Source organism: Diabrotica virgifera, chromosome 5 (assembly GCF_917563875.1).
Source record: "Diabrotica virgifera virgifera chromosome 5, PGI_DIABVI_V3a".
Taxonomy (NCBI): domain Eukaryota; kingdom Metazoa; phylum Arthropoda; class Insecta; order Coleoptera; family Chrysomelidae; genus Diabrotica; species Diabrotica virgifera.
Window position 1 is genome coordinate 107,903,716 of NC_065447.1, and position 26,533 is coordinate 107,930,248.

General features: G+C 30.6%; 1 protein-coding gene across 1 annotated transcript in view; it reads right to left on the reverse strand.

The window, feature by feature from the left end:
- LOC114330851 (uncharacterized) overlaps positions 1-26,533 on the reverse strand; it is a 527,398-nt gene that overhangs the window by 497,720 nt on the left and 3,145 nt on the right. The window contains exon 2 of the mRNA XM_028280274.2: positions 1,204-1,388. Coding sequence (XP_028136075.2) covers positions 1,204-1,300 — 97 coding nt within the window. The 5' untranslated portion in view covers positions 1,301-1,388. The remainder of the gene's footprint in view (positions 1-1,203; positions 1,389-26,533) is intronic.

The following is a 26,533-nucleotide window of genomic DNA, read 5'->3' on the forward strand; positions in this document are numbered from 1 at the left end:
GTTCATATATTTTAACTTAGAAAATAAAAGTGTATTATTTTTAAACATTTGCAATTGTTTAAACAAGTTTTCACAAACAATAATCAAATTAGTTTAATTTTTGTGGTATTAAAATATGAATATACAACAAAATATAGAGTAAGAAAATATTATATTAGATAAAGATTGGAAGAAATTTGGTGGAAATCAACTTATATTTATCGAAAACCGCTGTCCTGCGCGTAACACCAAAAATTAATGTGTATTTAAAAAAATTCCTGAGGCCGTGGTAGTTAACCGATTTTGATTTTACAAATGAAAGGTACAGTACTCTTCTATTTGTAAAAAAAAGTATCTTGCTATCTGCTTTATTTTCAGTCCTGCAACGTTTTTGAAAAATTTTTTTGCGAAAGCTGGATTGCAAAATTTTTTTTGCAAAATCTATTAAACCGATCGTAACTTTTACAGTGTTGTTTTATCATATCATTAAGTTTTTTTACGTGAAATATGAAGGTCCTAGGTGTAGCAGAAATGGTTGAAAAACGTAAAATGCGAATACTTTTTTTTATAAATAATGGATGGATTCGACCGTTACTTGATGGAAGTTCATTTTTCTATACTTCCACAAAATTTATTACAACTATTTTATTACTACAGCTGTTTCGGCAAAGTGCCTCGGCAAAGTTTCGGCATCACTTGAGAAAGGCACTTTGCCGAAACAGCTGTAGTAATAACATAGTTGTAATAAATTTTGTGGAAGTATAGAAAAACAAACGTTTTTCACTTTTTTTTATGTTTTTTTCGCAATTATTGCAATTTTGCAACAAGGGTAACGACTTTAAAAATTTTGAACCAATCTTATATTGTAGGAAATTTAATTTTCCAACTTCGATTTTAGTGCAACTTTTCTCGGAAGAGAATACTTTTAAAGTTATAATCAAAAAACGAAGAAACAAATCGAATTTTTCCTTCATTTTTGATTATTTAAACAATGTTCCGGACCTTTTATCCCCTAATCCCCATATGGGGTATTTCCAAGCAATTTCTGCAAAAAAAAATAGAGTCACCTCTCAACGTCCATCTCAAAACAGATCCGCGCTGGACTAATAATATATGGTTGTTTCTTTGTAATATTAGATATATTTTATTATACTGATTGTCTTTTTAATAGTAACGAAAATAAAATTTTTATTCTATGCATATTTGTCTAAGTTTACTTATTACCTTTAAACTTATGTCTATTGGTTTCGTTATCGTTATTGTTAATTTCTTTATCTTCCAAAGGCAAAATTGGTTGAATTATTGGTGGAAAGGACTTCATCCTAAAATAATCCCATTATTTATATATAAGAGGGGCATATTATTCTCCCAATCCATCCTCATGCCATCTGAATTGTAATGGATGATATCTAAAAAAACAAAATAATTGTAAAAAAGTGGTAATTATAACGTTAATTCCAATTAACATAAACAAAATGCGCTAATGTCACTGTCACTAAATTAAATGATAAACGTCAAAATTTTTAGTAAACAAGATATAAACGTAAAAAATATACCTACTGACATTGTTACAGTTAAAATTCCTTTAAAATTTTTTCGAAGTTAATTATTGGTATAAATTACAATAACTATTGTATTAAATAAACAAGTTTAAGTAATTTTATTTGCAGTTTATATACGATTAATATTAAAAGTGGCATGCGCCACTTGAATCTAACTTCAGCCCGTGAGTAATGAATAGGTGCAGTAATGGGTGCTATTATCTACGAAAAAATAGTGAATAATGAGCATGTTATTAAACGGTCGTAGAAAAATATATTTATAACTAATATTGTTTTTGATTTTCAAGTCATATTGTGTTAAATATGTTATAACAAATTATGTATAGTGATATTATTATAATATATAGTTAAATGTAAATATACATTATAACTATATATTTATTATATGAAATACGTCCACCGACAAGAGCAATTTCCTATTTATTAGATTCACTGATAACAGTAGGTACAAATTTAAGCTTATAATTTTTCGGAAACGAATAGTAGGCCAGGGTAATAAGACAAAAATATACCCTGTTCGTGACACTCGAGCAGCCGTACGAGCAGCAGAGTACTCAGGGTACGGAAGCGTTTTTTCGACAAGTAATACCTATAGGAACAAATTATAACTATTTCCTGCGTAGGATCCGGCGGCCATTTTTATTTATAAACAATTAACTGTCAAAAAATGGCATTTTTCCCTTTTTTTTCAAATCAATGGAAAACAGTGAAACTTATGATTTTTTTATTACAAATATCTTTGAGCTTATGGAAAAAGATTTAAAATGACATATTACAAAGTTTGATGTACTCATTTATTGTTAATATAATTGCGAAAAGAGGTCGGAATTGCAAAAAAATTATTTTCGCAATAACTGCTGTAAAAATTAGTGTACAGATTTGAAATTTTTGTCAAATGAGGGTTCTTTGGTGCTTAATATGTGATAAAAATTTCAAAGCGATTCACGCATTTGTTTAAATTTTATTCGAATTGTTTATATCAGTGAGCATTTTTTTTTGCACTAACATAAGTCAGGAAAAAATGACGATAGAACCATTCCACAGGTGTCAAATGGAAGAGCATGAACTATATTTTCAACTTGGTTTAAAAAAAGTGAATAAAAAATGCATTTACTAGTAATAAATAATTGTGCAAAAGTATTGTAAATCGTTCCTTATAAACTTTTTGAATAACTTTTTCCAAAAAAATTAACTTTTTACCCTGTTTTAAGTGCACAACTACCAAGTAATGTTATTTATATCATAATTGATAAAAAATTGTAATAAATATATATAATTTCTTATATAACAAAATAAAAAGTTTATAAGGAAAGATTTACGATACTTTTGCATAATTATTTATTACTAATAAATTCATTTTTTATTCGCTTTTTTTAAACCAAGTTGAAAATATAGCTCATGCCCTTTCATTTGACACCTGTGGAATGGTTCTAACGTCATTTTTTTCTGACTTATGTTATTGTAAAAAAAATGCCCTCTGGGATAAACAATTTGAATAAAATTTAAACAATTGAATGAATCGCTTTGAAATTTTTATCACATATTAAGCACCAAAGATCCCTTATATGACAAAAATTTCAAAGCTGTACACTAATTTTTACAATAGATATTGCGAAATTAATTTTTTTTGCAATTCTGACCTTTTTTCGCAATTATATTAACAATAAATGAGTATATCAAACTTTCTAATACGTTATTTTAAAGTTTTTTCCATAATCTCAAAGATATTTGTACTAAAAAAACCATAAGTTTCACTGTTTTCCATTGATTTAAAAAAAAGGGAAAATGCCATTTTTTGACACTTAATTGTTTATAAATAAAAATGGCCGCCAGATCCTACGCCGGAAATAGTTACAATTTGCTCTTATAGGTATTACCTCTCGAAAAAACGCTTCAGTACCCCGGCTGCTCGAGTGTCATGGAAAAAACCTTATTACCCTGGACTATAGAACTTATATTGACTATTTCTAGTTGTATTTTTACAATAAATAAGAATTTAGTAATAGTAGGCAACCAATTATTCAGCCACGTACTAGGGGTAAATAGCATTTAGGTATTTTTGTAAATTATTAAAATTTAAATCTCGAGTAGTTGATAATTAAATTTTTTACTAATTAAAAAAAAAGTCGTAGAAAAAGTATAGTATTCTACTCGCATGTAATGGCTATTACTCACTCTGATGAATTACGACACTCGCCTAGGGCTCGTGTCGGAAACTTCATCATCGTGAGTAATAGCCATCATTACATGCTCGTTGAATAATATACTATTTCACAACATATTTTAGAGAAAAGTCCTCAAATAATTTTAAAGGAATCTCAAAGCTTATAGTGCGATCGCCAGAGGGATACAACGGCCTCCTTTATTTAGATGGACTATGGACTTACCCAAGTGTTTTTATGTATTTTGACCATAGAACACGATTTTTTTGGGTAACAGTTGGTCTGGATGTCGATAAGATTTTTATAAACAAAAAACTTGCAACATTACAAAAAAGCAATTTTTCGCAAAACAAAATATTTGTTTGTACATCGTGGGTCATTCTAAGCACAAGAAGTTTTTTAGTAGCAAGCATAGTTTTCGAGATTAACGTGGTTAAACTTTAAAAAAATCGAAAAATTGCAATTTTTGAACTTTCCAATAACATTTGACCAAAAAATAAAATAGTAATTCTACTTGTAGCATTTGAAAGTTGAAGTTAAATTAAACCGATTTTGATTATGTATTTGCATTGCATAAAATTAATTTTTTTTTGTTAAGCAAAGCTATAAACAGATAGTCTAAGAGCTATGGGCCATTCCACGAACATACGCCTGTTTTGGATTATTTTGACAACGAATATTTTACTGTGCAACATAAGAAGTACGAAAGTAAATGGCGCTAATAATTATTCCAATAAACAACAATGTAATTTGCAATTTACTTTCGTTCTTTTTATTTTGCACAGTAAAATATTCATTGTCAAAGTAATCTAAAACAGGCGTATGTTCGTGGAAGTGGGTATAGTGAACACTCCGACTAACGACCTTCCTGAAAGGCTAGAAATTTGTATAGTGATAATTCATAGCACACCAAGGCTAAAAACCATGACCTGGCAGGCATCAGCCCTGCACGTGTATCTACCAGGTGAATCGAAAAATGCATAGTTTAGGGGAAAAATAAACTTTCTCCTGTAAGGTTTAAAATTAAGTATGTGTTTGAGTAAGTCATTTAGAAGAAATGTGCACAATGCCAGGCGATACTGAACTGCATAAAAAGACCTTGCCAGGCGAGGGGAAAGATTAGGGCGTTTTCCTAAAATTATTTTTGCATCGAAAAAAGCTTTTTTTTAGGTTTTTTGAATCTTGCTAAACAGAAAAGGTCTTTAGTGATTTTTCTCTTGGGTTAATAGTTTTTGTTATATAAGCGATTAAAAATTTAAAAAATTGCGAAATCGGCCATTTTTAATCCTAAAGCCCTAAATCGGACATTTAACTAAAAATTTCAATGTTACCAAGGTAGGTAGATATTCTTTAAACATTGGTTGATCAAATCCCGAAGAGTTTTTTGATATACAATATCGAAAACGCGTTTGTTTTTTAATTGCTAATCAAGCGGGCGCGACACTGTGGTATAAGTGAGGACGTTTGAGTTTGCATAAATTCATTATCTCGAGAATGGGCCAATTTGAAGAGAAATCCTCAGATAGGTCGATTTTTATTCTTAAATTAGGACTTTTTGGCATATATATATATATATATATATATATATATATATATATATATATATATATATATATATATATATATATATATAACAATTTTGAGTTTCGGTGGGTTGGAGTCAATAAAAGGGCTACTAGAAGACTATTTTTTAATTACTCAAGCTTTCGAATGTGTTTACATTCATTTTCAAGAGCTAAAAAGTAACTGATAAAGTGGAACAAAGATCATGTAAAAATACAACTTACCAGATAAATCTAGATTGGTAATTAAACTTGCTTACATAAATAAATACAAATAAGAGAAAAAATGTTAATAATCATCAAATGAATTCTTCCCAGACTGAATATTATAAAATAACTGCCAAAAGATTTAAATTTTTTGAATTTTGAATTTGAAATATAGATATTAAAATGAATTTTCAAAATTTTTAAGTCAATGTCAGTGAAAAAGTATGTCAAACATCGACAAGTAGCTAAAATTGGGATATATTTAACTATATTACTGACATGATAATTTATTAAAAAAAAGAAGATGTAAATAAGTAGAAGAAAAGAAAAAAAAAAATTAAAAATTATTTTCGTAGTTTACAGAAGCACAAACGAATGTAACAGGATACGAAAAAAAAAATTTTACATGTTATGGTGCTATGAATAAATTATAAAGAAATTATGTAGTTATAAATTTTACTTAAATTCTGAATTTCTGATCTTTTATTTAAACTATGATCACTTCTGCTTATAGATACCATTTCTAAAAAAGTCCTTTTGAATTTATTATCTTCATTGCACAAAATTTGAATGTTGTCAAAGTCCATTACATGGTCTTTTTCAATTACATGTTCTGCCAAAGCACATGACGGTTTTTTTATTCTGCAATCGCTTTTGTGAGAAATAACGCGATTGGACAAATTCCTCCCAGTCTCGCCAATACATACAGCCTCACATTGAGTACAATTAATTCTGTATACTACATTAATTTTCTCTAATTTATCTATGGGATATTTTGTCTTAGAATACAGAGATGAAATAGTTTTGATGTTTTTCGTTGTTATTTTTATATTGTCAATGGCCTTTAAAATTTTAGTTAACTTAGGTGTTAATGATGGTATGTAGGGGAGTGAATGATAATAGATGACTTGATTAACAGAAGCAGAGTTTTGAGATCTCACAACAGATGGTGTCAGATTATTAACATGAACCATGTTGGAAAAAAGCATCCTGTGTAGCATGTGTGGAGGATAAGAGTTCTCAATCAAAATAGTTTTTAATACTAGAAGATCTTCTTGCAGGTAATCTGGATGAGATAGTCTTGTGACACGTTTTTTTAAACCAGTTATAAGGTTCATTTTCATTTTGTTAGGATGATGTGAGTAATAACTTATAAACCTATTACTGCACATGGGTTTTCTGAACCATCTAGTTTTTAAAATATTGTTTATAGTTCTAACAATTCTCATGTCAAGAAATGGTAGAGAATTATCAACCTCTTCCTCAACTGTGAATTTTATGTGTTCATTATGGCTGTTAAAAATGTTGATGGTTTCATAAATTTTATCTACGGGAAGTGCTAAAACCAAATCATCCACATATCTCTTAATGAAAGGAATAAAAAAATTGCAATTATTAACGCAATCAATAATGACATCATCCATGACATAGCTACTCAGAATGGGTGAAAGACTAGAACCCATAGGGCTACCAAAAATTTGTTTGTAGAAAACACCATTAAAAATGAAAATATTTGAGTCAAAAACAAAGTTGATGAGTGTTTTGAAATGCAATAAGTCAATAGTAGTGTGTTGTGAAATCTCATTCCAATGCTTTTGTACACTGTTTATGATTAAGTCTAAAGGCAAATTGGTGAAAAGGGATGTTACATCAAAACTAACTAACATGTAATCGGGTGGTAATTGAAAATTATTGATAAAAGAACTGAAGTCAAATGAATCTTAATGTGCATGTTGTTATTAACATTATAAGAATTAGTTAAGATGTCAGTGAGGAGCTGTGCTATTTGTCCATTGGGAGTGTCTATAGATGACACAATCGGTCTCATAGATAAAGTAGGTTTGTGTATTTTAGGTAGAGCATAGAAACGTGGAGCAATAGAATTGTATACTTTAAGTTCCTTTGCTCTTTTGTTGTCTATAAATTTCTTTTTGTGCAATTCAGATACTAAATTATTAGCTTTCTGTTGTAGTGTACAAACAGGACTCCTTCTAAGTTTAGTGTAATACTTAGAATCATTTAATAGTTCTCCAGTTTTTTGAAGGTAATCCTCTTTCCACATCGCAACAGTTACGTTACCTTTATCGCTTTTGACAATATAAATCTCAGAATGGTTTTTAAGAAATTGTTTGGTTTGTATATAATATTTATTTAAAAAATGATCTGTTAATTCTTTATGTAAGAAGTTAGTAATAACATTTGTACATTTAGATCTAACAATATCCTTTTGACAATTATTGAGTGGTCTGATCGTTGACTCAATATCAGCAAGTAAATGTGGAACTCTAATATCTGATTTAGATGGACATAATGAAAACTTAGGTCCCAGTGCTAAAAGTTTTTTTACTTCAAAAGGAAACTCAATAGAAGTTAAATTCTTAAACCATTTCTCCTGAAATTGTATCTTATCAAAAGCTTCAATTTTTAAGTTATTAAATTTATTAATTTGTGTTCTTTTAATTTGATGAAAATGTGTGTTATATCTGATCCTCTGTCTACGATTAAATTCATTGAAAGTATGAAAATTTAAAACATTATAAGCTTTAGAACGCAATTGATTTAATTCTTTTTCAAAAAAGTAAATATCAGCAAAAGTGATCTTAATCTCCATATTAATAATATTTTTTGAAAACCTGTTACATAATCTTTGGGCATTATGGTGAATATTTCCAGTACGGTGATGTAGGACGGAATTGACATTAATAAGGCTATCTGTAACATGTCTAGGGAAACATCCATTGGATTTACATTTAAGCAAAAAATTCCTCTGATTGTGTAAAGCAGCAAGTTTGATGGTAATTCTGGTCCACTCTTTCAGAACTCTGACTGTGGATTGCCCATAATCGTTTCGGATGTCATCAAAAAAACCCATATTCTTCTACTTAAAGTAAAGAAAAAAGAAGTACTTTGTTGACTTGTTTGGATAAAACAATTTTGAGTTTCGGTGGGTTGGAGTCAATAAAAGGGCTACTAGAAGACTATTTTTTAATTACTCAAGCTTTCGAATGTGTTTACATTCATTTTCAAGAGCTAAAAAGTAACTGATAAAGTGGAACAAAGATCATGTAAAAATACAACTTACCAGATAAATCTAGATTGGTAATTAAACTTGCTTACATAAATAAATACAAATAAGAGAAAAAATGTTAATAATCATCAAATGAATTCTTCCCAGACTGAATATTATAAAATAACTGCCAAAAGATTTAAATTTTTTGAATTTTGAATTTGAAATATAGATATTAAAATGAATTTTCAAAATTTTTAAGTCAATGTCAGTGAAAAAGTATGTCAAACATCGACAAGTAGCTAAAATTGGGATATATTTAACTATATTACTGACATGATAATTTATTAAAAAAAAGAAGATGTAAATAAGTAGAAGAAAAGAAAAAAAAATTAAAAATTATTTTCGTAGTTTACAGAAGCACAAACGAATGTAACAGGATACGAAAAAAAAAATTTTACATGTTATGGTGCTATGAATAAATTATAAAGAAATTATGTAGTTATAAATTTTACTTAAATTCTGAATTTCTGATCTTTTATTTAAACTATGATCACTTCTGCTTATAGATACCATTTCTAAAAAAGTCCTTTTGAATTTATTATCTTCATTGCACAAAATTTGAATGTTGTCAAAGTCCATTACATGGTCTTTTTCAATCACATGTTCTGCCAAAGCACATGACGGTTTTTTTATTCTGCAATCGCTTTTGTGAGAAATAACGCGATTGGACAAATTCCTCCCAGTCTCGCCAATATATACAGCCTCACATTGAGTACAATTAATTCTGTATACTACATTAATTTTCTCTAATTTATCTATGGGATATTTTGTCTTAGAATACAGAGATGAAATAGTTTTGATGTTTTTCGTTGTTATTTTTATATTGTCAATGGCCTTTAAAATTTTAGTTAACTTAGGTGTTAATGATGGTATGTAGGGAGTGAATGATAATATTATAATTTATTCATAGCACCATAACATGTAAAATTTTTTTTTTCGTATCCTGTTACATTCGTTTGTGCTTCTGTAAACTACGAAAATAATTTTTAATTTTTTTTTCTTTTCTTCTACTTATTTACATCTTCTTTTTTTTAATAAATTATCATGTCAGTAATATAGTTAAATATATCCCAATTTTAGCCACTTGTCGATGTTTGACATACTTTTTCACTGACATTGACTTAAAAATTTTGAAAATTAATTTTAATATCTATATTTCAAATTCAAAATTCAAAAAATTTAAATCTTTTGGCAGTTATTTTATAATATTCAGTCTGGGAAGAATTCATTTGATGATTATTAACATTTTTTCTCTTATTTGTATTTATTTATGTAAGCAAGTTTAATTACCAATCTAGATTTATCTGGTAAGTTGTATTTTTACATGATCTTTGTTCCACTTTATCAGTTACTTTTTAGCTCTTGAAAATGAATGTAAACACATTCGAAAGCTTGAGTAATTAAAAAATAGTCTTCTAGTAGCCCTTTTATTGACTCCAACCCACCGAAACTCAAAATTGTTTTATCCAAACAAGTCAACAAAGTACTTCTTTTTTCTATATATATATATATATATATATATATATATATATATATATATATATATTTTTTAATTTGGGTTTCTTGGGCTTAGGTTCACAAAGAAAAAGAGATGGTTATGATGTTATGTCATATCATTTAATCGACGTTTCGACAGGAATATCCTTGCCTTTTTCAAGATCATTACGTGACTAAAAAACATTTCGTCAAAGATACAATACCAAAATTTAAGAAAACATTTTGACTTACCCTGCATGTAAAGTTGGCAGTGAACAATAACAATAATAGACGTCACAAAATAAAACAATGTTAAAAACATAGGGACAGACCCACTAGTAGATACGTTTAAAATTTAGGTACTGTGTCGAATTATTGTGATGTTATATCGATGTTTCAAATATCAATCAATTAAATACCTAGTTGCTTCCGCATCATAGGCGTGCTGAAATTTCTTTTGTATTATATTTTAAATTAGATTATAATATAATTTGTTCAGATGTTTGATGTCCCTTTTGTCATTAATAGCATGGTTGTTCTTTTTTATTTCTATAGACTCTAGGAGCTCCCTCTTTTTCTTGTTGTGTTCAGTTTTTAAGATTTTGGTGTTGCCAAAATCGAATTTATGCCATCAGATTGTCCGACCCCACAAATAGACCTCAGGCCATAAAAAAGGCAAAAACAGCATTGACGCTTAATTCTTACCCCCATCATCTCATTGAAAACACTTTTAAGTCGCGACTACATACTTTCTACAACAACCAGAATAACAATAAAACTAACAAGGTAAAGAAGAATTATATGTCTCTTCCGTATATAAAAGGGTTATCAGAACAGCTTGCAAATCTCCTATCTAAACACAACATCACAGTTGCTCATAAAGGGTACAATCTATTGAAAAGGAATTTCACACAACTAAAAACAAAAACTCCTCAATCAAAAAAATCGCATGTAGTATATGAAATCCCTTGCTCAGATTGCGATGGGGTATACATTGGACAAACCAGCCAGCTACTCAACTCAAGAATACGTTCTCACAAATATGATAAAAAAAACTCAACGGCCCTCACAAAACATGAAAACGAGAAAAAACATAAATTCGATTTTGGCAACACCAAAATCTTAAAAACTGAACACAACAAGAAAAAGAGGGAGCTCCTAGAGTCTATAGAAATAAAAAAGAACAACCATGCTATTAATGACAAAAGGGACATCAAACATCTGAACAAATTATATTATAATCTAATTTAAAATATAATACAAAAGAAATTTCAGCACGCCTATGATGCGGAAGCAACTAGGTATTTAATTGATTGATATTTGAAACATCGATATAACATCACAATAATTCGACACAGTACCTAAATTTTAAACGTATCTACTAGTGGGTCTGTCCCTATGTTTTTAACATTGTTTTATTTTGTGACGTCTATTATTGTTATTGTTCACTGCCAACTTTACATGCAGGGTAAGTCAAAATGTTTTCTTAAATTTTGGTATTGTATCTTTGACGAAATGTTTTTTAGTCACGTAATGATCTTGAAAAAGGCAAGGATATTCCTGTCGAAACGTCGATTAAATGATATGACATAACATCATAACCATCTCTTTTTCTTTGTGAACCTAAGCCCAAGAAACCCAAATTAAAAAATATATTAAGGTTCAAGAATCATATTCAAACTATATATATATATATATATATATATATATATATATATATATATATATATATATATATATATATATATATGTATATAATACTAGTGACGTCATTGATCTGGGCGTGATGACGTAATCGATGATTTTTTTAAATGAGAGTAGGGTTGAGTGATAGCCCATTTGGAAGGTTATACAGGGTGTACAAAAAATTTTTTTTTATTAAATTAATTTAGACAAAAGAAGAAAAACTTTGTTTGTACACCCTTTATAAATAATTATGTTTATGTTTCTATTACTGAATAGAGAATTAAATAGCCTTTCAAATAAGCTGTCACACGACGCCTACTCTTATTTAAAAAAATTATCGATTACGTCATCACGCCCAGATGGATGACGTCACTAGTATTATATATATGCCAAAAAGTCCGAATTTAAGAATAAAAATCGACCGGTCTGAGGATTTCACTTCAATTTGCCCATTCTCGAGATAATGAATTTATGCAAACTCAAACGTCCTCACTTATGCTATAGTGTCGCGCCCGCTTGATTAGCAATTAAAAACAAAGGGGTTTTCGATATTGTATTGCAAAAAACTCTTCGGGATTTCATCAATCAATGTTTAAAGAATATCTACCTACCTTGGCAACATTGAAATTTTTAGTTAAATATCTGATTTAGGGTTAAAAATGGCCGATTTCGGGTTAAAAATGGCCGATTTCGCAATGTTCAAAATTTGTAATCGCTTATATAACAAAAACTATTAACCCAAGAGAAAAATCACTAAATACCTTTTCTGTTTGGAATGTTTCAAAAATTCTAAAAAAATTTGTTCGATGCAAAAAAAATAATTTTATAAAAAACCCCTAATCTTTCCCCTCGTCTGGCAAGGTGTTATGCTGTTTAGAATCGCCTGGCATTGTGCACATTTCTTCTAAATGACTTACTCAAACACATACTTAAATTTAAACCTTACAGGGGAAAGTTTATTTTTCCCCTAAACTATGCATTTTTCGATTCACCTGGTAGATACACGTGCAGGGCTGATGCCTGCCAGTTCATGGTTTTTAGCCTTGGTGTGCTAAGAATGATCACTATACAAATTTCTAGCCTTACGGGAAGACCGTTAGTCGGAGGGTTCACTAGCTCTTATACTAAGAGAATGTTTGAGCGATTTGACGCGTTTTGATGTTTTTATTTTTGAATCATTTATTAAAAAAAAATCTAGGTTTAACGGTAATTATTAATTTAATATCAATTTAAAGTTGGGTACATTTACTAAAATTTTGTTGCAGACTCTATGGATTCAAGGTGGGTCTGGTAAGAGCACAAGAAATATAAGCCATACATTATTTAGCACGCCTTTATGTAAATAAGTTGGCAGTATTTTGCCTGCTCTGTATCACCTCACAAAATCCCACTCAATATTTACAAAATTTTGCAAAAGGTATACACTACAAAAAGTAATATTTTGCAAAATTTTGGAAAAGGTAATATACAGTGCTAGTCAAAAGTCCGTACCCCCCCCTCGTATCTTTTGAACGGTTATACCTATAATAGTGAAATTTGGAGAGAAGAAATAAACGGACGCAAGCTTCTTAACTAGTCATGACAGGTGACGTAATAGTGACAGATGACTTTACAGCGCCACTCTGACAGATAATTTTAAATGAGACCTTATGACAAGTGATACATCGTTTGAAAGGTATTGAAAATGCCTATTCAGACATACTAATTTTGTTTGAGTTTAAGCTAATTTTGATGAATAAATGAAATAAATATAAAATTGTACTTTCGCATTTAATTAATAAAAATTCTAAATTCCGCCTATGATTACTTGTCAAAAAGGTTGATGTTGTCGTAAAACTACTAGAGAATTGAAAAACGTCAACTTTTTTGACAAAAAAAACCATAGGCGGACATTTGAATTTTTATTAATTAAATGCGAATCTACAATATTATATTTATTTAATTTATTCACCAAAATCAAAATCCACTTAAACCCAAAAAATTAGTATGACTGAATAGGTATTTTGAGTACCTTTCAAACGAGGTATCACTTGCCATAAGGTTCTATTTAAAATTATCGGTCACAGTGGCTCTGTAACGCCATCTGTCACTATTACGTCACCTGTCATGAATAGTTAAGAAGCTTATGTCCGTTTATTTCCTCCCTCCAAATTTCACTATTATAGGTATAACCGTTCAAAAGATAAGAGGGGGCGTACGGACTTTTGACTAGCACTGTATATACACTTTCTACAAGTCTTGTTACAAATAATTCTTTCATATATTTAATTATCAATTATTTTACACACTGTTTTTCATTTAATATAGAAGAATGCAGAAGAATTTTTAGTTAATATTACTATTAGCTACGATTGTAAATCAATCATTCCATGAATTGAGAGTTTGAATCTTTTTTTTTCTCTGATTCTGGCCTTGGTTTAGAACTAGAACCTTTAGCCACGTAATTGTATAACTTATCGATACATTTTTGGCAAAGTGACATTTTTGAAAATCATGTTTTTCCATTAAACTAACGCTATTATTGTTCAGACGGTACTGCCAAAGTGTAGTAAGACTATACATATATTATGTTCAAAGTAATTCTAGGCTTGTAGTTGGCAGTACCTTCTAAACAATAATAGTGTTAGTTTAATGGAAAAACATATTTTTCGCCAAAAATGTCACTTACGTTACTTTGCCAAAAATGTATCGTTATCACTAACTCAGGTGTAATATGTAGTGTGTGTGTTGAGTAAGTGTCTTGTTACTTTGCAAAGTCGACGTCATTGTCTTTGCAAAGAGACGCTAATTGTATCTGAACGTCTGCGGTCCCTCCGGTGAGTACCGATCGAGTTTGAATCTATAAATACAAAAATTCACCACCCAGTTCTAATACAATAAAACTTCACATTTTGACATATTTTTATGTTGTTTACATTGAGACAATTGTTTTAAATTAATATATGGGAATTGATATGGGAACTCATATGAATTAGATTCTACATCATATGGATTTTTTAAATATTGGGAGTGATTTCCTTTTAAAGATTTTTGTGCCAATTTTGGGCCACTTTACTAGTATACTGACTTCCTGTGAGGTGATGCAGGGAAGATAAAATACTGCAAACTTGATATCCATGAAAGCGTGCTATAACATATGGCTATGTACAAGAATTCATCTGTACTCATTAGATATCTTTTAAAAACACCCTTTAATTATCTACGCTAATTTCTTTCGGTTATTTAAATGTCATCATAAACAATTCCAACCTTCTTTCGTTACATAAACATTATTGACCTAGATCGTGAGGTGTAAGTATACATACAGCCACTATAAACACTTTTCAGGGTCGACGCTGACTTTGCACTTTTCAATATATTTATACAATCAAAACATATAAGGGATTCCTCATTACACATTCCACATTCGTCATTCTATTATTAGATGTAAGATTATTCACATTAAAAGAGAGTGTCATCTACACTCCGCGGGGACGACGTTACGTAAGTTGCTACCAGCTTGTACTCATGCGAGTATAATAAAACAACTTGAACAGTGACACGACTAGTAATCATTCCACCCCTCGGATAAGGGTTAACCACCCTTACCGGGAGAAGATAGCCCTAGTAATCCTGGACCATCATAGCTATATTTCTTGCCCACTTACCAGACTCACCTCACAACCATAGAGTCCGCAACAAATTTTTTAGTGCAGGCCCTGGAAGTATTTGAGTATGCAAAACCTGAGGACCGGCAACTATGTTCGGATTCTTTTACCTGAGACCTTGAACAATGAAAAACTGAATCTTGCCGGAAGGTGCGATGGTGCCTTCTTACCCCCTCCCTCATATGTAACGAGCAGATAAAAAGCGATTTTTGGCAAAAAAAAGAATCTTTTGTATTTTTTGGGCCATTCGAATAAATGTTCATACAAGTTTTTTCGTAAAATGCATAGTTTTTGAGATAAACGCGGTTAAACTTAAAAAAATCGTACAATTGCAATTTTTGAACCCGAATAATTTTTGATTAAAAAACAAACCAACAATTCTGCTTGCAGAATTTCAAAGTTCATGTCAAATTATACCCGTTTGGATTATTTGCATTGCTAAAAATTATTTTTTTATTGGTGAACAAAGCTATAAACAAACAGTGTTTGAGCGTTTTGTCGCATGTCCGCACCGCGCCAAGAAAGTCCTACCTGGTCGGTTACATACATGGTCGGTTCCGTTCGGTTTTAATCCTTGGCGCCCCCAGCGCCGCAGAATTGCTATTTTATTTTTAATCAAAATTTACTCGGTCTCAAAAAATTCAATTTTTCGATCTTTTTAACGTTTAACCGCGTTTATCTCGAAAACTGTGCATTTTACGAAAAAACTTGTAAGAACATTTTTTGCTTAGAATGACCCAATAAATACAAAAAAAATGTTTTTTTTTGCGAAAAATCGCTTTTTATCTGCCCCTAACATAGGGGCTGGGAGGGATTAACAAGGCACCAACGCACCTTCCGACAAGATTCAGTTTTTCATTGTTCTCTTCAAGGTCTCCGGTAACATAATCTGAACATAGTTGCCGGTCCTCAGGTTTTGCATACATAAATACTTCCAGGACCCGGTCTATTTAGTAAATTTACCGAACTTTAAATTGATATCAAATTAATTTTTACTTTTAAACCCAGATTATTGAATGATTCACTCAAAAATCAAAATGTCAAAACGCCTCAAAACGCTCAAAAACTATTTGTTTGTAGCTTTGTTAACAATAAAAGAAATATTTTTTAGCAATGCATATAATCAAAACCAGTGGCGTAACAAACTCCGTCGGGGCCCCCCGCAGAATTTGAAATGGGGCCTCTTTTAACCCAGGAGCAGTCGCGCCGTTAGAAAAAATCCAACTTTTTACCATTTTCCGTGATAACTTAATGAAAAATTTTGCAACATAACTTTCCACTTGTAAGTGCCTCGAAGAAGATTGTAGTAATGCGTAGGATTTTTAAAAAAAAATTTTTTTAATTTTTTAATTTCATTTTTATTTTTTTTTTGTGGAATTTATGGCTTTGGTAGGAACCAATTAGTTTTAAAATTGTTAGAAATAGATATTTTTAACATAACAAGGAAACAAAAATATTATAAAATTGAACTTTGTTTTAAATTCGTATTGTTAAACAATTAGTAAATACGACTTATTTACCAAAAACTTTTTTGTGTTAGCGTTATCATTCACTGTTCATAACAACTTACATTTCTTATATTCATTGGTATACAGACCCATTCCAAATAAACAACTTCTTTTGTTGTTTTCTGTACAACTTACCTACAATACATTTAATAATCAGCTTTAAAAATAGTAAATGTTAAAACAATTCTTTCTTGATTTCTTATACAGTGTGTTTGCGTAGCTTGGAACCTATGGGAAACTTTTTTATTACATATTATCTATATTACGACAAAAAAGTTATTCTTCATAAAATGCTCTGCATGGTATAAAACTTAAGTTGCAATAATCAGATATTAAATTTTATTGATTTTATACGAGGTATATCAAAAAATATTAATTTCGCTCAATAGTACCTATACCACCTTTATATTTTACAATATTGAAAAAAATTATTATAAAAAGTTGTTCGCAATTAAAAACTATGTTTAAATATGCAATTATATCATTCCAGTTGAAATATTGTGAACTATAAAGGTACTTAACTCTTAGAGAGAAATTCATATTTTTCGACATACCTCGTATAAAGTTGGTAAAATGTGATATATATTACGATTGAATCTTCGTTTTGAGATAATGCAGAGCTTTTTATAAAGAATCTGATAAGAATTTTATAAAGAATTTTTTCGTAAAATTAAAAATTAATAATAAAATAGTTATTATAATTGTAATATAATGATGTTGGTTATCGGTAATTTGAGAAATATTTGGAAAAATTAATTTTTTATTTACAAGGATGTAATTACATATTAAAATTTAAATCGTATATTGTTAAATATAAAAGAACTTTATCCTTGAGTTAAATTCCTATTTTTTGACCTACCTCGTATAAAATTGATAAGCTTTGATATCTGATGGTTTATCTGGCTTATTTTGTATCTCAGATTTAAGACCATTCAGAGCATTTCATGAAGAATAACTTTTTTCGAAAAATTGATAATAAAAATGTTTCCCATATGGTTCGAAGCCACGCAGACATACTGTATAAGTGCTCAAAAAAATTTATTTTTAATTTTCAAATTGTGATGTCTGACAGGGCCGTAACTACCATTGGGGCAACCGGGGCAGTGCCTCGGGGCCCCCGGCGAAGGGGGCCCCGCGATTGTAATCGCGTTATACTGCCTGTAGGCAATATAACGCAATTAAAAACCTACATTATAGCCGAAGAATGTAAGTAACATTATATGTAGTATATTTTTTATGAAAACAGAAAAGATGTTATATTGATGGTAAATTCGAGTATTTAGCTTAAAATAATGTGATTTCAAATTTTTTTTGTGTTGGTCAACTAAAATAGCAGTATGTAGGTAGGTACAGGGTACAGGAAACTTCAGTCATGGAGTACATTAAAATGCGTTTTCAAGTGGTTAAACATCAATTTTCCCGGACTCGTTCTGTTGGGTGATTAACTCCAGACCCCCGGTAGGGGGCCCCCAGATCACGTTTACCCCGGGGCCCCCAACATCGTACTTATGGCCCTGATTTAATGACATATTCGAATTCAGCATAATCAAAAAGCAAATAGAAACATTTTTGAACAAAGTAAAATGATGAATTCACCGATATCTTTTAAAATTATTTAATATAAAACAGTTTTATTGTTTAAAGAATTAATAAACAATTAGAGGCATCTGTGAGTAGAACTTTTAACTTTAAGATAAGATATATAAACTAACAAAAAATGTTTTAGAATAGTATATTACTTTATGAGGCGGAGAAGCATGACTTTTCTTGACGCGCCCGATATTACGCGCCGAACGAAGTGAGGCGCGTAATAGAGGGCAAGTCAAGAAAAGTCGCTTCTTTGCTGAATAAAGTATACTATTTTTTCTTCAAACGTAGCAATTTTCAACCATAAATAGTACAATTCATACGCTATTTTTACTCGAAATTAACTGTGACAACTATCAAAGTCGTCTAGATGTTAGAAATTAAAATAATTAAGTCGTGGGTGGGATTTGCGTCTCCCTGGTTACAGTTGTTTGACAGTTGTTTGCAATTATTAAAGACAGCTTATTGTTGTTGCAACCGCAAGCGCAAATTTAGTGCGAAAATGGAAAACCTAAACGAAATTGAGTCCGCGGCTAATGATGCAGTAGCACGTTTGGGGCCCTCCAAGTCCGGAATAAAGTATCGGTTAGCGTACAACCACTTCCAAGAGTGGTGCGATACAAGAGGAGTACGGCAAGTTACCGAAGACGTTTTACTGGCATATTTTAATATAATGGAAAATGAAAATAAATGGAAATCTTCTACAATGTGGTCACGATACTCTATGATAAAATCCGAGTTAGTTATTAGAAAAAATGTGGATATAAGCAAATTTTAAAAGTTACGTGCCTTTCTGAAAAAGACAAGCGAAGGATATACTGCAAAGAAGTCTAAAGTTTTCACTAAAGACGAATTTGATAAATTTTTGTTTGAAGCGCCAGATAAGTTGTATTTAGGATTAAAGGTAAAAAAATTATATTGCAAAGCATGTAGTATACTCTACTAAATTATAAAAATATTTCAGATTGTTTTGTTAATTGGGGTTGCCGGCGCCTGTCGATGCGACGAAATGGTAAAAATGAAGACTGTGGACATTGAGGATAAAGAAAATGTAATAATTATCAAAATCCCAGACAGTAAAACACGACAAATTAGATCTTTTACGATAATTGGTCAAAACTACATTAAACTGTATAAAAAGTATGCATCACTGCGGCCTGAAAATTTCACAGAAAACCGATTTTTTATCAAGTACCAAAATGGAAAGTGTTACTGAAGCGTCATGGGAATACATTCGATCAGCGCAGTAGCCCAAAAAGTAGCTAGTTATTTAAATTTAAACGATGCAAGCGCATACACGGGTCACTCTTTACGACGAACTTCAGCAACACTTTTAATTGATGGAGGCGGAAATCTAGAATGCCTCAAACGACATGGGGGCTGGAAATCAAGCACGGTTGCCGAAGGATATATAGAGGATTCAATAAGAAATAAGAACGATAATGCTCAAAAAATTTTAAACCCTCATGATTCGCCAACATCGGGAATGATTGCTGAAAGTTGTGCTCGACCATCAGTATCATCAACAATTACCAATGCGTATCAAGAGTCGGGAACATTTTTGCACGGTTTCAATTTTGAAAATGCCTCATTAACTAATTGTACTTTTAATATTACTATAAATAAAAATGATGTTTAATTGTTGTTAATGACATTTGTATTGTTGCTTTGTGACATGTTTCATATTGTTGCCATGGCAACATTTTTCCCTCCGCCGTAAAGAAATGGGAAAAAAAACTGCTGCCGGCGGAGACATCAAACTTTGACAGGATCAGGTTAGATAAGTAATGTCATTTGACATTTGAAGAAAAAAATATAAGCTTGTTTGATTTTTTCCGAAACCGAAAAGTTTTGGTTAAACGATTCACTTAGCAAATACGTCTATATAGTTAAAAAATTTCCGCAAGTTTTTCTACATTGACTTCCCTAAAGCGTAAGCGTTATAATTTCCTTATCTTACCGTTTATTTGTTGAGAGATTGTCCAATGATTACACAAGAAAAGTCGTCAATAATTGTTAAATAAATGCGTACCAAACTGATGCAACTATAACCGTAAAACAACACAAACATAGGTAACATTCAATGCAAACAACCAATATGAAATTACTGGCGATAATATTGTATCGAAATACTAAAAGTAGGTAAAGAACAGAGAGAAAGAAAACCCATTTTTAGATTTAAAAATATTGTTCTTAGATTCGGCAAATTGCAATTCTAATATCTTTCAATAGTCACGTACAAAGCATTATATAGTTTATTGTCGCTGCCATAAAATTTCGGTAGGCCGGAAGGGATTAAGTTTCTAGATATTATGAGACGATTCACTTGGCAAATACGTCTATATAGTTAGAAATTTTTACGTTTTTAAATTTAAACAGGCAACGTAAAAATAATATAACAATAACAGATTTTTACATAATATCAGATGACAAGATGGGGCCCTTAAGCTATTGGGGCCCCCCCGCAAGCTTCATGCTGCGGGGCCCTCTGTTACGCCCCTGATCAAAACCGGTATAATTGCACTTAAGCTTTCAAATGCTGTATAGGGGAGTGCATATAGATTTTCACTTCGGAAAAAATCAAACAAGATATAACTTTTTGTAATTTTATTAAGAAATGTTTAATAAACAACATATCAAAAAGTTCTACTCGAGAAGTGGGTGCTTCATTTTTTATTAAAGAAACGAACTACGAAATTAGATGTTTTTTTAAATAACTCCGAAAATATAAATTTTAGAAAAAAACTGCCTTAACCATTGAAAAATTCAGAAAATTTTACAAAAAAACCTTATATAAATAATTTTCTAAAATTAAATCTGAATCTTCTATAATTTTTTAATTATAACGCTAAAGTCATAACACCCTTCTCACAAACATTGGCGGTAAACTAACATACGGTGAAGTGCATGGTTGAGTTATTTTAATGTAATTCTTTAACTAATGGATCAAATGAAATTTTACAAATTGAACATGAAAGAAGAATAATTAAGCTATCTTATGGTTATAATAGAAAGAAATAAAACGTATGGGCATAACTACGGTGTGGGCGGAAAGTGAGCCTTACATGAATTTTGTTTAAAAATAATTTAAAAATGTGTAACTAATACAGTTTTTCTTATAAAACTCTCACTTTTGCCCAACTTACCTTTCAAGCATCTTACTAAATGATGTTTTATTAAAAAAAAATCTCAAAAATTTAATTCAAATGATATGACGTCTCAAAAAATGTAATTTTTGAAATATTCGTAGTTTTATAGAATTACCACCATTTTAAGACGGTATAAATCAAGTTTGAACAGATCTCCTACAGTTTTATAAGTGCTTTTCTAAAGCTTAGAATGTAATCTCTAAAATGCACTAAATGATTTTACTTTAGAAATGAAATAAACTATTTCTTTTTAAGAAAATTAAGAAAGATAACAAAAATGTAATACAAAAACCGAAAATTACCAGCTAAAAAAATGTTTGTACAAACTTATCAAAACTTTTTTCTGTAAAACTTACCTAAATACATTTAATAATAAGCTTTAACAATAATAAATATTCAGCAAAAAAAAATTTTTAGCTCTTATACAGTATGTCTGCGTAACTTGGAACCTATTGATAACTTTTTTATTATCTGTTTTACGAAAAAAAAAAATATTCTTTATAAAATACTCTGCATCGTATATAATCTAAGATGAAATCATCAAATATCAAATTTAATTAATGTTATACGAGGTATGTCAAAAAATATGAATTTCACTCAAGAATAAAGTACCATTACATTTCACAATATCGAAAATTGTTATTAAGAAAAGGTGTTTATAAGTAAAAAAATTGTTTTATTGTTCAATTACATCCTTCTAATTAAAATATTGTGAATAATAAAGGCACTTAACTCTTAAGAAAAATTCATATTTTTTACATACCTCGTATAAAATTAAAAAAGTTTGATGTCTGATAGTTGTATCTTAGATTTTAGACCAGGGAGAGCATTTTATGAAAAATAACTTTTTTCGTAAAAGTGATAATAAAATAGTTATCATAATTGTAATAAAATGATGATGAGTATCCGTAATTTGACAAAAGATTTATCCGTAATAAAATATCCGTAATTTTTTTTTTCGATTAGAATGATGTAATTGTATATTTAGACATAGTTTCTAATTTCAAACAACTTTTCATAATAGCATTTTTTGATATGCTGGAATATAAAGATACTTTACTTTTTAAAGAAATTCATATTTTTGACATAACTCGTATAAAATTGATAAAATTTGATATCTGATGGTTGAGTTTTAGATTTTTGACTATTCAGAGCATTTCATTAAGAATAACTTTTTTTCGTAAAATTGATAATAAAAGAGTTTTCCATGTGGTTCCTAGCTACGCAGACACACTGTATAAGAGCTTCTGTATAGGAATTTTCAAATTGCAATGCCATATTCGGATTCAGCATAATTAGAAACAAAATAGAAACATATTTGATCAAAGTAAAATGATGAATTTAACGATATTTTTAAAATTATTTATACAAAACAATTGTTATTGTTTAAACAATTAATAAACAATTAGCGGCCAAATCTGCGAGTAGAACTTTTTACTTTAACATGTATATAAACTAACAAAAAAAGTTTAAGAAAAATATAAGCTTATTTGAATTTTTCCGAAACAATGCATGTTTTCGTTCTAATTGCACTCCCCTAGTAAGCAGATTGCAATTTTTAGATTTTTTGAAGGTTCAATCGCATTTATCTCGAAAACTGTACATCCTACGAAAATACTTGTAAAAACACTTTTTGCCTAGAATGAACCAAAAAAATACAAAAAAATGTTTTGTATTGCGAAAAATTGCTTTTTATAATTAATAATAATAATAATAATAATGACTTTATTGCTTTTTTTTCAAAAAAAAAATACAAACTAGACAAACAGTAATAATTATAATAAAGCAAAAGGCGACGTTCGCTCTTAGATGATGTTCCTAGAAACACCAGCTAAGAAGCGCTCTTCCACGTAACCGCAAATTAAGCAAGTTTTTTGTTTATATAACAATCTTATCGACATCCGGATAAAACCCAAGAAATTCGTGTTCTACGGGTCAAAATACATAAAAAAAAACTAAAGAAAGGTAAGTCTATCTAAATCAAGAAGGCCGTTGTATCCTCCCCTGTTAGAATTGATAAAGATAAAGGCGAATCTTTAAAAACTATTGCAGCATCATAATATGATGCTGCACCATATTATGGTGTCGGTACATCTACAGTATCGGATTGGAAGAAAAATAGGACTAAAATCCAAGAATTTTGTTTCAAAGTGATAAATAAGACAATCGGTGCAAAGCTAATAAAGCTAAAAATGAGACTCTAGACGACGCTTTGTATGTGTGGTTTTGTGCGGAACGTGAACGTGGTCTACCATTGTCTGGACCAATTATTCAAGAATCAGGACTCAAGTTGAATAAAATGTTGCCTGATTGTGAACCAAATTTCACTGCGCGTCAAGGTTGGCTGGATAGATGGAAAAAACGTCAGGGAATACGCCAAATATCTGTATTTAATTTATATCTTTATCAAGTATACCGTATTTTATTAATTTTTACCATTTTCTCCGACTAAACCAGATTTTCGACAACCCGGATCGGCCGCGGTCCCGATTAATCCGAGTTAACGAGGTTCCACTGTATTTTAATGCAGGCCGCAAAACTATGTACGGTCTCAAAAGGTTTACCTTGGACAATTAGTTATTTTAAAAATCAGATACATATAATACATATACATATAATATATATAATAATTATACAACAAGTAATGACTTTCAAATATCTGGGAATTAATCTATCAGCCGACAATAATATCGAAGAAGAGGTAAAAGACCAAATAATTAAAGCCAGTAGAACGGCCGGATGCCTAAACGACACAATTTGGAAAAACAAACACCTAAGATTGGAAACAAAGGCCCGAATATATAAGTCAGTTATTAGGCCAGTTATGACTTACACGGCCGAAACAAGACCAGATACAAGCAAAACACGAAGACATCTGGAAACCAACGAAATGAAGATCTTAAGAAGGATTGCTGGAAAAGGACTACAGGATAGGGTAAGAAGTGAGGAAATCAGACGCATATGTGGAGTAGGCAATATAAATACCTGGGTAAAGAACAGAAAAGAAGAGTGGAATGAGCACATAAGCAGGATGTCTGAATCAAGGATAGTAAGAATAGCCAGGGACAAGTCACCGTTAGGCAGGAGAAGTATAGGACGCCCAAGGAAAAGATAAAATGACAACTTAGGGGCAGAATGAAAGGCACCGTTGAAGAAAAACAGGCAGTACTGCCTATATAAAAGAAGAAGAAGAAAAATCAGACTTGAATTAATTTCATTTGAGATGCTAATTATTAGGTGGTGATTTTCACATAACAGAAGGGACAACTTTATTTGAAGTGTAACTTGCTTACTTTTGGTGCTAGAAATTTTTTGAAAGAGCAAAAATAAACCTTTTTTTCATTTTTAAACAAGTTGTAATGAGTTTTCTCTGAAAAGTGCTTCAATTTGTGGTTATTTAACGTTGAATAATATGGTATTGTGAATTTGACGAACAAGAACCAACTTTTCATTAGCTACAACTTTGTTTCTACTGAGTCTACAGGATGTAGGCATACACTATTTTTTTCTAACAATAAAACACTGAAAACATTTGTTTTCAGTGTGTGTTTGTTTTCACAAATTTTGTGGAAGTATAGAAAACAAACAAATTTTGTGGAAGTATAGAAAACAAATGTTTTCAGTGTTTTATTGTTAGATAAAATGAACTTCCATTAAGTAACGGTCGAATCCATCAACTATTTTTTTCACTTTTTTATAAGCTATATTTTTGTTAGGAACAATTCTTTTGTGGACAAAATCCTTATCAACTTTTTAAGTTATTTGCGAAAAACATTCTAAAATGTGTTTTTTTTTGTTGAAAAATAATTGTTTATAGTCACAAATAACTCGAAAATATTGAGTTAGTGGAAAAATTATCCATCAAGTATTTCTGACAAACAAGTGCTGGGTTTACAAAATATAAAAAGTTGGTATAAACCTCAAACAAGTCTATGCAAAGATGAAAGTAGACACATAATCACTGACAAACCAAATTTTCAGAAACCTGGAAGCATTCTTTTTAGACCCTACTTGGATCACAAGTAGATATGGAAGATGAAATGGATTCGAACCACGTAGAAGAGAATAAAGTAGAAGCTCTAACCGTAGAGGAAGTTCTAGAAGCTATTAAGTCCCAGAAAAACAATAAAGCCCCGGGAGTTGACAAAATACCAGCAGAACTGTATAAGGTATATGACGACCACCTAGTAAGTCACATCCACGTGCTCATCAAAGACTTGTGGCAAGAGGAAATAACCGACGATTAGAAGAAAAGTATAGTATGTCCGATCTATAAAAAAGGAGACAAATTCCAGTGCAAAAACTACCGTGGAAATTCTCTACTATGTACAGCATATAAAGTCCTCACATATTATTATAAACCAACGGCTCCAACCACTAGTAGAAAATATTATTGGAGAGTTTCAGACGGGCTTCCAACGGGAAAAATCGACATTGAATCAAATATTACAGTCAAGCAGAGCTTTAGCAATTCACGGGAACACGACACTGATGTTCACAACGTGTCTGTAGATTTCAAACAGGCATGCGACTTAGTCAAAAGGAACAAACTATACTATACATTAGCTGAATCGGCAATACCGCACAAGCTAATTAGAGTCACTAAAGCCTATTGAATGAAACTCAGGCATTGTGTACCAATAAAAAACACCGAAGAGGCTTTTTCAAAATTTCGCAGGGACTGAAGCAGGGAGATGGGCTGGCCCCAACATTGTTTAACATGGCAATGGAGTATACGGTTTGGCACCTGCAAACTGGACGAGGAAACCTACTGACCAACCGAACGGTTCAACTGGCCGCTTATGCCGATGATATTAATATTATGAGCAGGACATCAACAGGAGCACAGGAAACATACTCAAGCCCGGTTTTTCAGTGAGAGGTTAAAATTTTGGTTAGCTAACCTAGTTTAAATTTTAATCAATATTTGAACCCTCC